The sequence below is a fragment of the Entelurus aequoreus genome, linkage group LG21 (genome assembly GCF_033978785.1).
Source record: "Entelurus aequoreus isolate RoL-2023_Sb linkage group LG21, RoL_Eaeq_v1.1, whole genome shotgun sequence".
Classification (NCBI taxonomy): domain Eukaryota; kingdom Metazoa; phylum Chordata; class Actinopteri; order Syngnathiformes; family Syngnathidae; genus Entelurus; species Entelurus aequoreus.
In genome coordinates, this window is record NC_084751.1 from 6,084,320 (window position 1) to 6,096,819 (window position 12,500).

Sequence of the window (12,500 nt, forward strand, 5' to 3'; positions counted from 1 at the left end):
CATCATACATAGACGTTTTCAACCGGAAGTATATATGTGTATATATATATATATATATATATATATATATATATATATATATATATATATATATATATATATATACAGTATGTATGTGTGTGTGTGTATGTATATACAGGTAAGGAGTGCCCTGCTGATGGAGGTGGAGGAGACAAGAAGGAGTTGGGAGGCAGAACGTTGTCGCCTCCAGCAGGAAGTTCAGGAGCAACGCGGAGCAAAGAGGAGCGCAGAGGAAGCACTGGGATTAGCTCACCAAGCTTGTCAGGCCCGAGTAGCCGAGCTCCGATCGGTGCATCACCAACACCAGGAGGAGTTGAACAGAACCAAGAGGGACTGTGAGAGGGAGATCCGCCGACTGGTATGATTGATTAAAAATTGTGATCTGATGAGACAATTATTAGCTTCAGAAGTAGAACAAGTTTTGACTTGAAGGCTGGTGGTCTCACAAGGAGTGGACGTGGATGATATATTGTCCCACAACTTGTTTAGACTCTAACCTTGTGTCACTGACTTGAAGGCTGGTGGTCTCACAAGGAGTGGACCTGGATGATATATTGTCCCACAACTTGTTTAGACTCTAACCTTGTGTCACTGACTTGAAGGCTGGTGGTCTCACAAGGAGTGGACGTGGATGATATATTGTCCCACAACTTGTTTAGACTCTAACCTTGTGTCACTGACTTGAAGGCTGGTGGTCTCACAAGGAGTGGAACTGGATGATATATTGTCCCACAACTTGTTTAGACTCTAACCTTGTGTCACTGACTTGAAGGCTGGTGGTCTCACAAGGAGTGGACGTGGATGATATATTGTCCCACAACTTGTTTAGACTCTAACCTTGTGTCACTGACTTGAAGGCTGGTGGTCTCACAAAGAGTGGACCTGGATGATTTATTGTCCCACAACTTGTTTAGACTCTAACCTTGTGTCACTGACTTGAAGGCTGGTGGTCTCACAAGGAGTGGACGTGGATGATATATTGTCCCACAACTTGTTTAGACTCTAACCTTGTGTCACTGACTTGAAGGCTGGTGGTCTCACAAGGAGTGGACCTGGATGATTTATTGTCCCACAACTTGTTTAGACTCTAACCTTGTGTCACTGACTTGAAGGCTGGTGGTCTCACAAGGAGTGGACCTGGATGATATATTGTCCCACAACTTGTTTAGACTCCAACCTTGTGTCACTGACTTGAAGGCTGGTGGTCTCACAAGGAGTGGACCTGGATGATATATTGTCCCACAACTTGTTTAAATAAATGATAAATGGGTTATACTTGTATAGCGCTTTTCTACCTTCAAGGTACTCAAAGCGCTTTGAGACTATTTCCACATTCACCCATTCACACACACATTCACACACTGATGGAGGGAGCTGCCATGCAAGGCGCTACCAGCACCCATCAGGAGCAAGGGTGAAGTGTCTTGCCCAAGGACACAACGGACGTGACTAGGATGGTAGAAGGTGGGGATTGAACCCCAGTAACCAGCAACCCTCCGATTGCTGGCACGGCCACTCTACCAACTTCGCCACGCTGTCCCCAACCTTGTGTCACTGACTTGAAGGCTGGTGGTCTCACAAGGAGTGGACCTGGATGATATATTGTCCCACAACTTGTTTAGACTCCAACCTTGTGTCACTGACTTGAAGGCTGGTGGTCTCACAAGGAGTGGACCTGGATGATACCGTATATTGTCCCACAAGTTGTAGCTGATCAACAATTTAATAATAATCTAATCATAAAGTTTCATTACAGAAGTTCAAGTAAACACAATCAACTTGTATCCCTCACCAGTGTTTTTGTAATTGGAAGGTCAAGAACTGAATTAAATGGACTCACAATCTGTGTTGGCAAAAATGTAACAACGTCCCCCAGTGAGTTTTGTGCCAACATATTTGCTTGTTGGACTCATCTCGGTCACTCCTTTTGAAGACTTAATATTCCCGTATTTGGCTTGGCAGCCATCTTTTTTCCACCTCACCTTGGTTACCTTGCTGAGCTTCTCACGAGCGAGGCTCTCGGTCCGTGCATCCTGAGTGTGTCAGCAAGCAGAGACAAAGACTGTGGATGACTGAGAAGAGGGTTCACTCTGTTCATTGAATTCTAGCATTGAATGAGGAGCGATGCACAGAGAGAACCCTCTTGTAGCCAAAGACAAAGAAAAGAAAGATGATTTTTGTAGATTATTGGATTGATTGACTCTCAGCCAGGAGTCTTATTTGTACATTTGTATGTCCAGATGGACGAGATCAAAGTGAAAGACAGAGCTGTTAGTGTTTTGGACAAAGCCTTGGGGCTACAGGCTGGCCACGCCCACCGCCTTCAGCTGCAGACTCAGGCTGCTGAGCAGCAAATGGCAGCCCTTAGAGATGCACAAAGGGCGGGACTAAAGGACCCTGGACTTGTCCCTAACCCCGCCTCTAACAATCCTCTCCATACTGTAAGCCAAAATGCTTGTTCTTTGCCCAAGAAGAATTTTCCACCTTTAGTTTGCCAGTAAACATCTCATTCATGATGACTTTAGACCTTCTTTTGATTGGACAAGAGAAGAGATCACATGACCATACCCGTGTGTGTGTGTGTGTGTGTGTGTGTGTGTGTGTGTGTGTGTGTGTGTGTGTGTGTGTGTGTGTGTGTGTGTGTGTGTGTGTGTGTGTGTGTGTGTGTGTGTGTGTGTGTGTGTGTGTGTGTGTGTGTGTGTGTGTGTGTGTGTGTGTGTGTGTGTGTGTGTGTGTGTGTGTGTGTGTGTGTGTACAGTCTCAGGAGGACCGTGACACTCGGAGATTTCAGTTGAAAATTGCTGAACTCAGCGCTGTCATCAGGAAGCTGGAAGATCGAAATGCTTTGTTGTCTGAAGAACGCAACGAACTGGTGACACACACACACACACACACACACACACACACACACACACACACACACACGTGTAGTGTGTCTGAGTTCTTACACCTACCATTTGATGTGTTTCCTTCTTGGTGAAGCTGAAACGCCTGAGAGAAACAGAAAGTCAGTTTCTTCCTCTTCTGGACAAAAGCAAACGTCTGAGCAGAAAGAATGAGGAGCTGTCACTCATGTTGCGTCGCCTTGACAACAAACTGCGCTTTGTCACCCAGGAGAACATTGAGATGGTAGCTCTTTTGTTTCATCTTGGCAGCACGTTCACCTACAGAATGAGAACACGTCAAAGCTGTGCTCTGGTCCACAGAGGAGACCGAGTTCGCTGAACGACCTGGACCGCAGCAACCCTGCCGGTTACCATGGTTACAGCCAGGAGGACCAAGAAATGGAGTTCCTACGACTTCAGGTTCTGGAGCAACAACACATCATAGACGACTTGTCCAAGGTTCTTGAAATATTCCAGAACATTGTGCACTGATCTTCAATGAATACCTGACAAGTTCCTTCTCCTCATCTCTTTTAGGCTGTGGAAACAGGAAGTAACGTGAAGAACGTCATTGTAAGTTGTGATAACGCACAAACATCGAGAAAGATCTCACATGCTTTGTTTGTGTTTGCAGGAAAGGGATCTATTATTACGATACAGACGTCAAGAATGTCCCAGAAGAAGAAGAACTTTGAGAGCCTGTCGGGTGAGACAACATGTTATATTTCATTGTGGGGGAATAATTAACATGTTTGAAGTTTATTTCCAACAGGCACACATTATGACAATGTGTTATATTTCATTGAGGGGGAATAATTAACATGTTTGAAGTTTATTTCCAACAGGCACACAATATGACAACATGTTATATTTTATTGAGAGGGAATAATTAACATGTTTGAAGTTTATTTCCAACAGGCACACATTATGACAATGTGTTATATTTCATTGTGGGGGAATAATTAACATGTTTGAAGTTTATTTCCAACAGGCACACATTATGACAACATGTTATATTTCATTGAGGGGGAATAATTAACATGTTGGAAGTTTATTTCCAACAGGCACACAATATGACAATGTGTTATATTTCATTGAGGGGGAATAATTAACATGTTTGAAGTTTATTTCCAACAGGCACACATTATGACAATGTGTTATATTTCATTGTGGGGGAATAATTAACATGTTTGAAGTTTATTTCCAACAGGCACACAATATGACAACATGTTATATTTCATTGAGGGGGAATAATTAACATGTTTGAAGTTTATTTCCAACAGGCACACATTATGACAACGTGTTATATTTCATTGTGGGGGAATAATTAACATGTTTGAAGTTTATTTCCAACAGGCACACATTATGACAATGTGTTATATTTCATTGAGGGGGAATAATTAACATGTTTGAAGTTTATTTCCAACAGGCACACAATATGACAATGTGTTATATTTCATTGAGGGGGAATAATTAACATGTTTGAAGTTTATTTCCAACAGGCACACATTATGACAACGTGTTATATTTCATTGTGGGGGAATAATTAACATGTTTGAAGTTTATTTCCAACAGGCACACATTATGACAATGTGTTATATTTCATTGAGGGGTAATAATTAACATGTTTGAAGTTTATTTCCAACAGGCACACATTATGACAACATGTTATATTTCATTGTGGGGGAATAATTAACATGTTTGAAGTTTATTTCCAACAGGCACACATTATGACAATGTGTTATATTTCATTGAGGGGGAATAATTAACATGTTTGAAGTTTATTTCCAACAGGCACACAATATGACAATGTGTTATATTTCATTGTGGGGGAATAATTAACATGTTTGAAGTTTATTTCCAACAGGCACACATTATGACAACATGTTATATTTCATTGTGGGGGAATAATTAACATGTTTGAAGTTTATTTCCAACAGGCACACATTATGACAATGTGTTATATTTCATTGTGGGGGAATAATTAACATGTTTGAAGTTTATTTCCAACAGGCACACATTATGACAATGTGTTATATTTCATTGAGGGGGAATAATTAACATGTTTGAAGTTTATTTCCAACAGGCACACATTATGACAATGTGTTATATTTCATTGTGGGGGAATAATTAACATGTTTGAAGTTTATTTCCAACAGGCACACATTATGACAATGTGTTATATTTCATTGTGGGGGAATAATTAACATGTTTGAAGTTTATTTCCAACAGGCACACAATATGACAACATGTTATATTTTATTGAGAGGGAATAATTAACATGTTTGAAGTTTATTTCCAACAGGCACACATTATGACAATGTGTTATATTTTATTGAGAGGGAATAATTAACATGTTTGAAGTTTATTTCCAACAGGCACACATTATGACAATGTGTTATATTTCATTGTGGGGGAATAATTAACATGTTTGAAGTTTATTTCCAACAGGCACACAATATGACAACATGTTATACTTTATTGAGAGGGAATAATTAACATGTTTGAAGTTTATTTCCAACAGGCACACATTATGACAATGTGTTATATTTTATTGAGAGGGAATAATTAACATGTTTGAAGTTTATTTCCAACAGGCACACATTATGACAATGTGTTATATTTCATTGAGGGGGAATAATTAACATGTTTGAAGTTTATTTCCAACAGGCACACATTATGACAATGTGTTATATTTCATTGTGGGGGAATAATTAACATGTTTGAAGTTTATTTCCAACAGGCACACATTATGACAATGTGTTATATTTTATTGAGAGGGAATAATTAACATGTTTGAAGTTTATTTCCAACAGGCACACATTATGACAATGTGTTATATTTCATTGAGGGGGAATAATTAACATGTTTGAAGTTTATTTCCAACAGGCACACAATATGACAATGTGTTATATTTCATTGTGGGGGAATAATTAACATGTTTGAAGTTTATTTCCAACAGGCACACATTATGACAATGTTATATTTCATTGTGGGGGAATAATTAACATGTTTGAAGTTTATTTCCAACAGGCACACAATATGACAATGTGTTATATTTCATTGAGGGGGAATAATTAACATGTTTGAAGTTTATTTCCAACAGGCACACATTATGACAACATGTTATATTTTATTGAGAGGGAATAATTAACATGTTTGAAGTTTATTTCCAACAGGCACACATTATGACAATGTGTTATATTTCATTGTGGGGGAATAATTAACATGTTTGAAGTTTATTTCCAACAGGCACACAATATGACAACATGTTATATTTTATTGAGAGGGAATAATTAACATGTTTGAAGTTTATTTCCAACAGGCACACAATATGACAACATGTTATATTTTATTGAGAGGGAATAATTAACATGTTTGAAGTTTATTTCCAACAGGCACACATTATGACAATGTGTTATATTTCATTGTGGGGGAATAATTAACATGTTTGAAGTTTATTTCCAACAGGCACACAATATGACAATGTGTTATATTTCATTGAGGGGGAATAATTAACATGTTTGAAGTTTATTTCCAACAGGCACACATTATGACAATGTGTTATATTTCATTGTGGGGGAATAATTAACATGTTTGAAGTTTATTTCCAACAGGCACACATTATGACAATGTGTTATATTTCATTGTGGGGGAATAATTAACATGTTTGAAGTTTATTTCCAACAGGCACACAATATGACAATGTGTTATATTTCATTGTGGGGGAATAATTAACATGTTTGAAGTTTATTTCCAACAGGCACACAATATGACAACATGTTATATTTTATTGAGAGGGAATAATTAACATGTTTGAAGTTTATTTCCAACAGGCACACATTATGACAATGTGTTATATTTCATTGTGGGGGAATAATTAACATGTTTGAAGTTTATTTCCAACAGGCACACAATATGACAATGTGTTATATTTCATTGAGGGGGAATAATTAACATGTTTGAAGTTTATTTCCAACAGGCACACATTATGACAATGTGTTATATTTCATTGTGGGGGAATAATTAACATGTTTGAAGTTTATTTCCAACAGGCACACAATATGACAATGTGTTATATTTCATTGAGGGGGAATAATTAACATGTTTGAAGTTTATTTCCAACAGGCACACATTATGACAATGTGTTATATTTCATTGTGGGGGAATAATTAACATGTTTGAAGTTTATTTCCAACAGGCACACATTATGACAATGTGTTATATTTCATTGTGGGGGAATAATTAACATGTTTGAAGTTTATTTCCAACAGGCACACATTATGACAATGTGTTATATTTCATTGAGGGGGAATAATTAACATGTTTGAAGTTTATTTCCAACAGGCACACAATATGACAACATGTTATATTTCATTGAGGGGAATAATTAACATGCAATCAATGCTTCAATCCATCATTATATCAATACATCAATCAATCACTCCATCAATCATCGATATTTCAGTCTATCAATCCACCAATCCATCAATATATTAGTCCATTGAGTTTTTTATCCTTTTGACCCTGTTTGTAGTGCTTTTGATACTGTTTTTCCTAATTCTGATCCTATGTGTCCTCCTTTGTATCCGGTTATTCCTCCTTTTGATCCTGTTTGTCCTCCTGTTTGATCCTGTTTGTCCTCCTTTTGACCCTGTCTGTCCTCCTTTTGACCCCGTTTGTCCTCCTTTTGACCCTGTTTGTCCTCCTGTTTGACACTGTTTGTCCTCCTGTTTGATCCTGTTTGTCCTCCTTTTGACCATGTTTGTCCTCCTTTTGACCCTGTTTGTCCTCCTTTTGATCCTGTTTGTCCTCCTTTTGACCCTGTTTGTCCTCCTGTTTGATCCTGTTTGTCCTCCTGTTTGATCCTGTTTGTCCTCCTTTTGACCCTGTTTGTCCTCCTTTTGACCCTGTTTGTCCTCCTTTTGACCCTGTTTGTCCTCCTTTTGACCCTGTTTGTCCTCCTTTTGACCCTGTTTGTCCTCCTTTTGACCCTGTTTGTCCTCCTGTTTGACCCTGTTTGTCCTCCTGTTTGATCCTGTTTGTCCTCCCTATGACCCCGGCTGTGTAAATGCTGATGACTTCTTCTGCTCTTGTAATGCGATGCTTTGCTTGCACGTGTGTTTGTAGGTCATAGAAACCTTTTATGGTTACGATGAAGACGTGTCAGTGGATTCAGACGGCTCATCTTTATCTTTTCACACAGACAACACTCCTGACACGGAACCTGAAGAGGTACTATTTGGACTAAAATAGCATACTAGTCAAAAGTCCAAGAATGAGAATATGGTGTAAAGGTTGGTTTGGATTGACAAAGTAAAACTAATATGAGCTCATAATGGGCAAGTCAAGACTTCTTTATGGTTGATTAGGAGCATGCATACAGTTACAGTTGATTAGGAGCATGCATACAGTTGATTAGGAGCACGCATACAGTTACAGTTGATTAGGAGCATGCATACAGTTACAGTTGATTAGGAGCATGCATACAGTTACAGTTGATTAGGAGCATGCATACAGTTACAGTTGATTAGGAGCACGCATACAGTTACAGTTGATTAGGAGCATGCATACAGTTGATTAGGAGCATGCATACAGTTACAGTTGATTAGGAGCATGCATACAGTTACAGTTGATTAGGAGCATGCATACAGTTACAGTTGATTAGGAGCATGCATACAGTTACAGTTGATTAGGAGCATGCATACAGTTGATTAGGAGCATGCATACAGTTACAGTTGATTAGGAGCATGCATACAGTTACAGTTGATTAGGAGCATGCATACAGTTACAGTTGATTAGGAGCATGCATACAGTTACAGTTGATTAGGAGCATGCATACAGTTACAGTTGATTAGGAGCATGCATACAGTTACAGTTGATTAGGAGCATGCATACAGTTACAGTTGATTAGGAGCATGCATACAGTTACAGTTGATTAGGAGCATGCATACAGTTGATTAGGAGCACGCATACAGTTACAGTTGATTAGGAGCATGCATACAGTTACAGTTGATTAGGAGCATGCATACAGTTACAGTTGATTAGGAGCATGCATACAGTTACAGTTGATTAGGAGCACGCATACAGTTACAGTTGATTAGGAGCATGCATACAGTTGATTAGGAGCATGCATACAGTTACAGTTGATTAGGAGCATGCATACAGTTGATTAGGAGCATGCATACAGTTACAGTTGATTAGGAGCATGCATACAGTTACAGTTGATTAGGAGCATGCATACAGTTACAGTTGATTAGGAGCATGCATACAGTTACAGTTGATTAGGAGCATGCATACAGTTACAGTTGATTAGGAGCATGCATACAGTTACAGTTGATTAGGAGCATGCATACAGTTACAGTTGATTAGGAGCATGCATACAGTTACAGTTGATTAGGAGCACGCATACAGTTACAGTTGATTAGGAGCATGCATACAGTTACAGTTGATTAGGAGCATGCATACAGTTACAGTTGATTAGGAGCATGCATACAGTTACAGTTGATTAGGAGCATGCATACAGTTACAGTTGATTAGGAGCATGCATACAGTTACAGTTGATTAGGAGCATGCATACAGTTACAGTTGATTAGGAGCATGCATACAGTTACAGTTGATTAGGAGCATGCATACAGTTACAGTTGATTAGGAGCATGCATACAGTTACAGTTGATTAGGAGCATGCATACAGTTACAGTTGATTAGGAGCACGCATACAGTTACAGTTGATTAGGAGCATGCATACAGTTACAGTTGATTAGGAGCATGCATACAGTTACAGTTGATTAGGAGCATGCATACAGTTACAGTTGATTAGGAGCATGCATACAGTTACAGTTGATTAGGAGCATGCATACAGTTACAGTTGATTAGGAGCATGCATACAGTTACAGTTGATTAGGAGCATGCATACAGTTACAGTTGATTAGGAGCATGCATACAGTTACAGTTGATTAGGAGCATGCATACAGTTACAGTTGATTAGGAGCATGCATACAGTTACAGTTGATTAGGAGCATGCATACAGTTACAGTTGATTAGGAGCATGCATACAGTTACAGTTGATTAGGAGCATGCATACAGTTACAGTTGATTAGGAGCATGCATACAGTTACAGTTGATTAGGAGCATGCATACATTCTTGGCGAGGCAGTTATAGTTGACATCATTTTACATGTTTGCAAGTGCACCAAATCTTTGAATTTCAATATTTGTGATTCAATAAATAAAGTGTTTGTAAGTTCTCTATATTCAACATGATGTATTATTATAACTCATCTTTTTGGAACACAGTTAGTGAATAAGTGTACTTGAGTCATTATGACATCATATTTCTACACAATAAGTCATAAATGTAACACTAGTGAGCAGTAGACAATATAAAGTGAGTTTTAGTCCACAACATATTTACATTTATTCATTATTGACGTGTTTCTTGCTACTTTGTGTTGTATATTTGTACGAGCTTTCCAGTTCATTGTATCCTCTAACATTAATGGTAAATGAACATTACACCCAAAATGTGATTTATTTGACTGTCAATGTCTACTTTGTCTATTTGACTTTCTCTTCTAGTCTTACCAAATATCATTATTGTAGTTTCTCTTCTAGTCTTACCAAATATCATTATTGTACTTTCTCTTCTAGTCTTACCAAATATCATTATTGTACTTTCTCTTCTAGTCTTACCAAATATCATTATTGTAGTTTCTCTTATAGTCTTACCAAATATCATTATTGTACTTTCTCTTCTAGTCTTACCAAATATCATTATTGTAGTTTCTCTTCTAGTCTTACCAAATATCATTATTGTACTTTCTCTTCTAGTCTTACCAAATATCATTATTGTACTTTCTCTTCTAGTCTTACCAAATATCATTATTGTACTTTCTCTTCTAGTCTTACCAAATATCATTATTGTACTTTCTCTTCTAGTCTTACCAAATATCATTATTGTACTTTCTCTTCTAGTCTTACCAAATATCATTATTGTACTTTCTCTTCTAGTCTTACCAAATATCATTATTGTACTTTCTCTTCTAGTCTTACCAAATATCATTATTGTACTTTCTCTTCTAGTCTTACCAAATATCATTATTGTAGTTTCTCTTCTAGTCTTACCAAATATCATTATTGTAGTTTCTCTTCTAGTCTTACCAAATATCATTATTGTACTTTCTCTTCTAGTCTTACCAAATATCATTATTGTACTTTCTCTTCTAGTCTTACCAAATATCATTATTGTAGTTTCTCTTCTAGTCTTACCAAATATCATTATTGTACTTTCTCTTCTAGTCTTACCAAATATCATTATTGTAGTTTCACTGAGATTCAAAGTCTGTTTTTGTCAAAGCATCTTTTCAATGTGTTAGTCTTGTGTTGCAGGTGTGTGAGGAGGCGGAGCATAAATAGTTAGTCTTGTGTTGCAGGTGTGTGAGGAGGCGGAGCATAAATAGTTAGTCTTGTGTTGCAGGTGTGTGAGGAGGCGGAGCATAAATAGTTAGTCTTGTGTTGCAGGTGTGTGAGGAGGCGGAGCATAAATAGTTAGTCTTGTGTTGCAGGTGTGTGGGGAGGCGGAGCATAAATAGTTAGTCTTGTGTTGCAGGTGTGTGAGGAGGCGGAGCATAAATAGTTAGTCTTGTGTTGCAGGTGTGTGAGGAGGCGGAGCATAAATAGTTAGTCTTGTGTTGCAGGTGTGTGAGGAGGCGGAGCATAAATAGTTAGTCTTGTGTTGCAGGTGTGTGGGGAGGCGGAGCATAAATAGTTAGTCTTGTGTTGCAGGTGTGTGAGGAGGCGGAGCATAAATAGTTAGTCTTGTGTTGCAGGTGTGTGAGGAGGCGGAGCATAAATAGTTAGTCTTGTGTTGCAGGTGTGTGAGGAGGCGGAGCATAAATAGTTAGTCTTGTGTTGCAGGTGTGTGAGGAGGCGGAGCATAAATAGTTAGTCTTGTGTTGCAGGTGTGTGAGGAGGCGGAGCATAAATAGTTAGTCTTGTGTTGCAGGTGTGTGGGGAGGCGGAGCATAAATAGTTAGTCTTGTGTTGCAGGTGTGTGAGGAGGCGGAGCATAAATAGTTAGTCTTGTGTTGCAGGTGTGTGGGGAGGCGGAGCATAAATAGTTAGTCTTGTGTTGCAGGTGTGTGAGGAGGCGGAGCATAAATAGTTAGTCTTGTGTTGCAGGTGTGTGGGGAGGCGGAGCATAAATAGTTAGTCTTGTGTTGCAGGTGTGTGAGGAGGCGGAGCATAAATAGTTAGTCTTGTGTTGCAGGTGTGTGAGGAGGCGGAGCATAAATAGTTAGTCTTGTGTTGCAGGTGTGTGGGGAGGCGGAGCATAAATAGTTAGTCTTGTGTTGCAGGTGTGTGAGGAGGCGGAGCATAAATAGTTAGTCTTGTGTTGCAGGTGTGTGGGGAGGCGGAGCATAAATAGTTAGTCTTGTGTTGCAGGTGTGTGGGGAGGCGGAGCATAAATAGTTAGTCTTGTGTTGCAGGTGTGTGAGGAGGCGGAGCATAAATAGTTAGTCTTGTGTTGCAGGTGTGTGAGGAGGCGGAGCTTCGCTACCGTCAGCTGACACAAGAATATCAAGCACTGCAGCG

The 12,500-nt window shown here is 38.8% G+C and overlaps 1 protein-coding gene across 7 annotated transcripts in view; it reads left to right on the forward strand.

Annotated features, from left to right (window-relative positions):
- jakmip3 (Janus kinase and microtubule interacting protein 3) overlaps nucleotides 1-12,500 on the forward strand; it is a 46,720-nt gene that overhangs the window by 17,468 nt on the left and 16,752 nt on the right. For 5 of the 7 annotated variants that reach the window (XM_062030586.1, XM_062030584.1, XM_062030585.1 and 2 more), the window contains 9 exons: nucleotides 140-379; nucleotides 2,262-2,462; nucleotides 2,780-2,893; nucleotides 3,004-3,150; nucleotides 3,228-3,365; nucleotides 3,444-3,479; nucleotides 3,541-3,612; nucleotides 8,037-8,141; nucleotides 12,439-12,500. The exon at nucleotides 12,439-12,500 is cut by the window's right edge and continues 61 nt beyond it. In XM_062030586.1, the coding sequence (XP_061886570.1) occupies nucleotides 140-379; nucleotides 2,262-2,462; nucleotides 2,780-2,893; nucleotides 3,004-3,150; nucleotides 3,228-3,365; nucleotides 3,444-3,479; nucleotides 3,541-3,612; nucleotides 8,037-8,141; nucleotides 12,439-12,500 (1,115 nt within the window). The remainder of the gene's footprint in view (nucleotides 1-139; nucleotides 380-2,261; nucleotides 2,463-2,779; nucleotides 2,894-3,003; nucleotides 3,151-3,227; nucleotides 3,366-3,443; nucleotides 3,480-3,540; nucleotides 3,613-8,036; nucleotides 8,142-12,438) is intronic. The other 2 variants (XM_062030587.1, XM_062030590.1) reach the window with 1 other exon arrangement.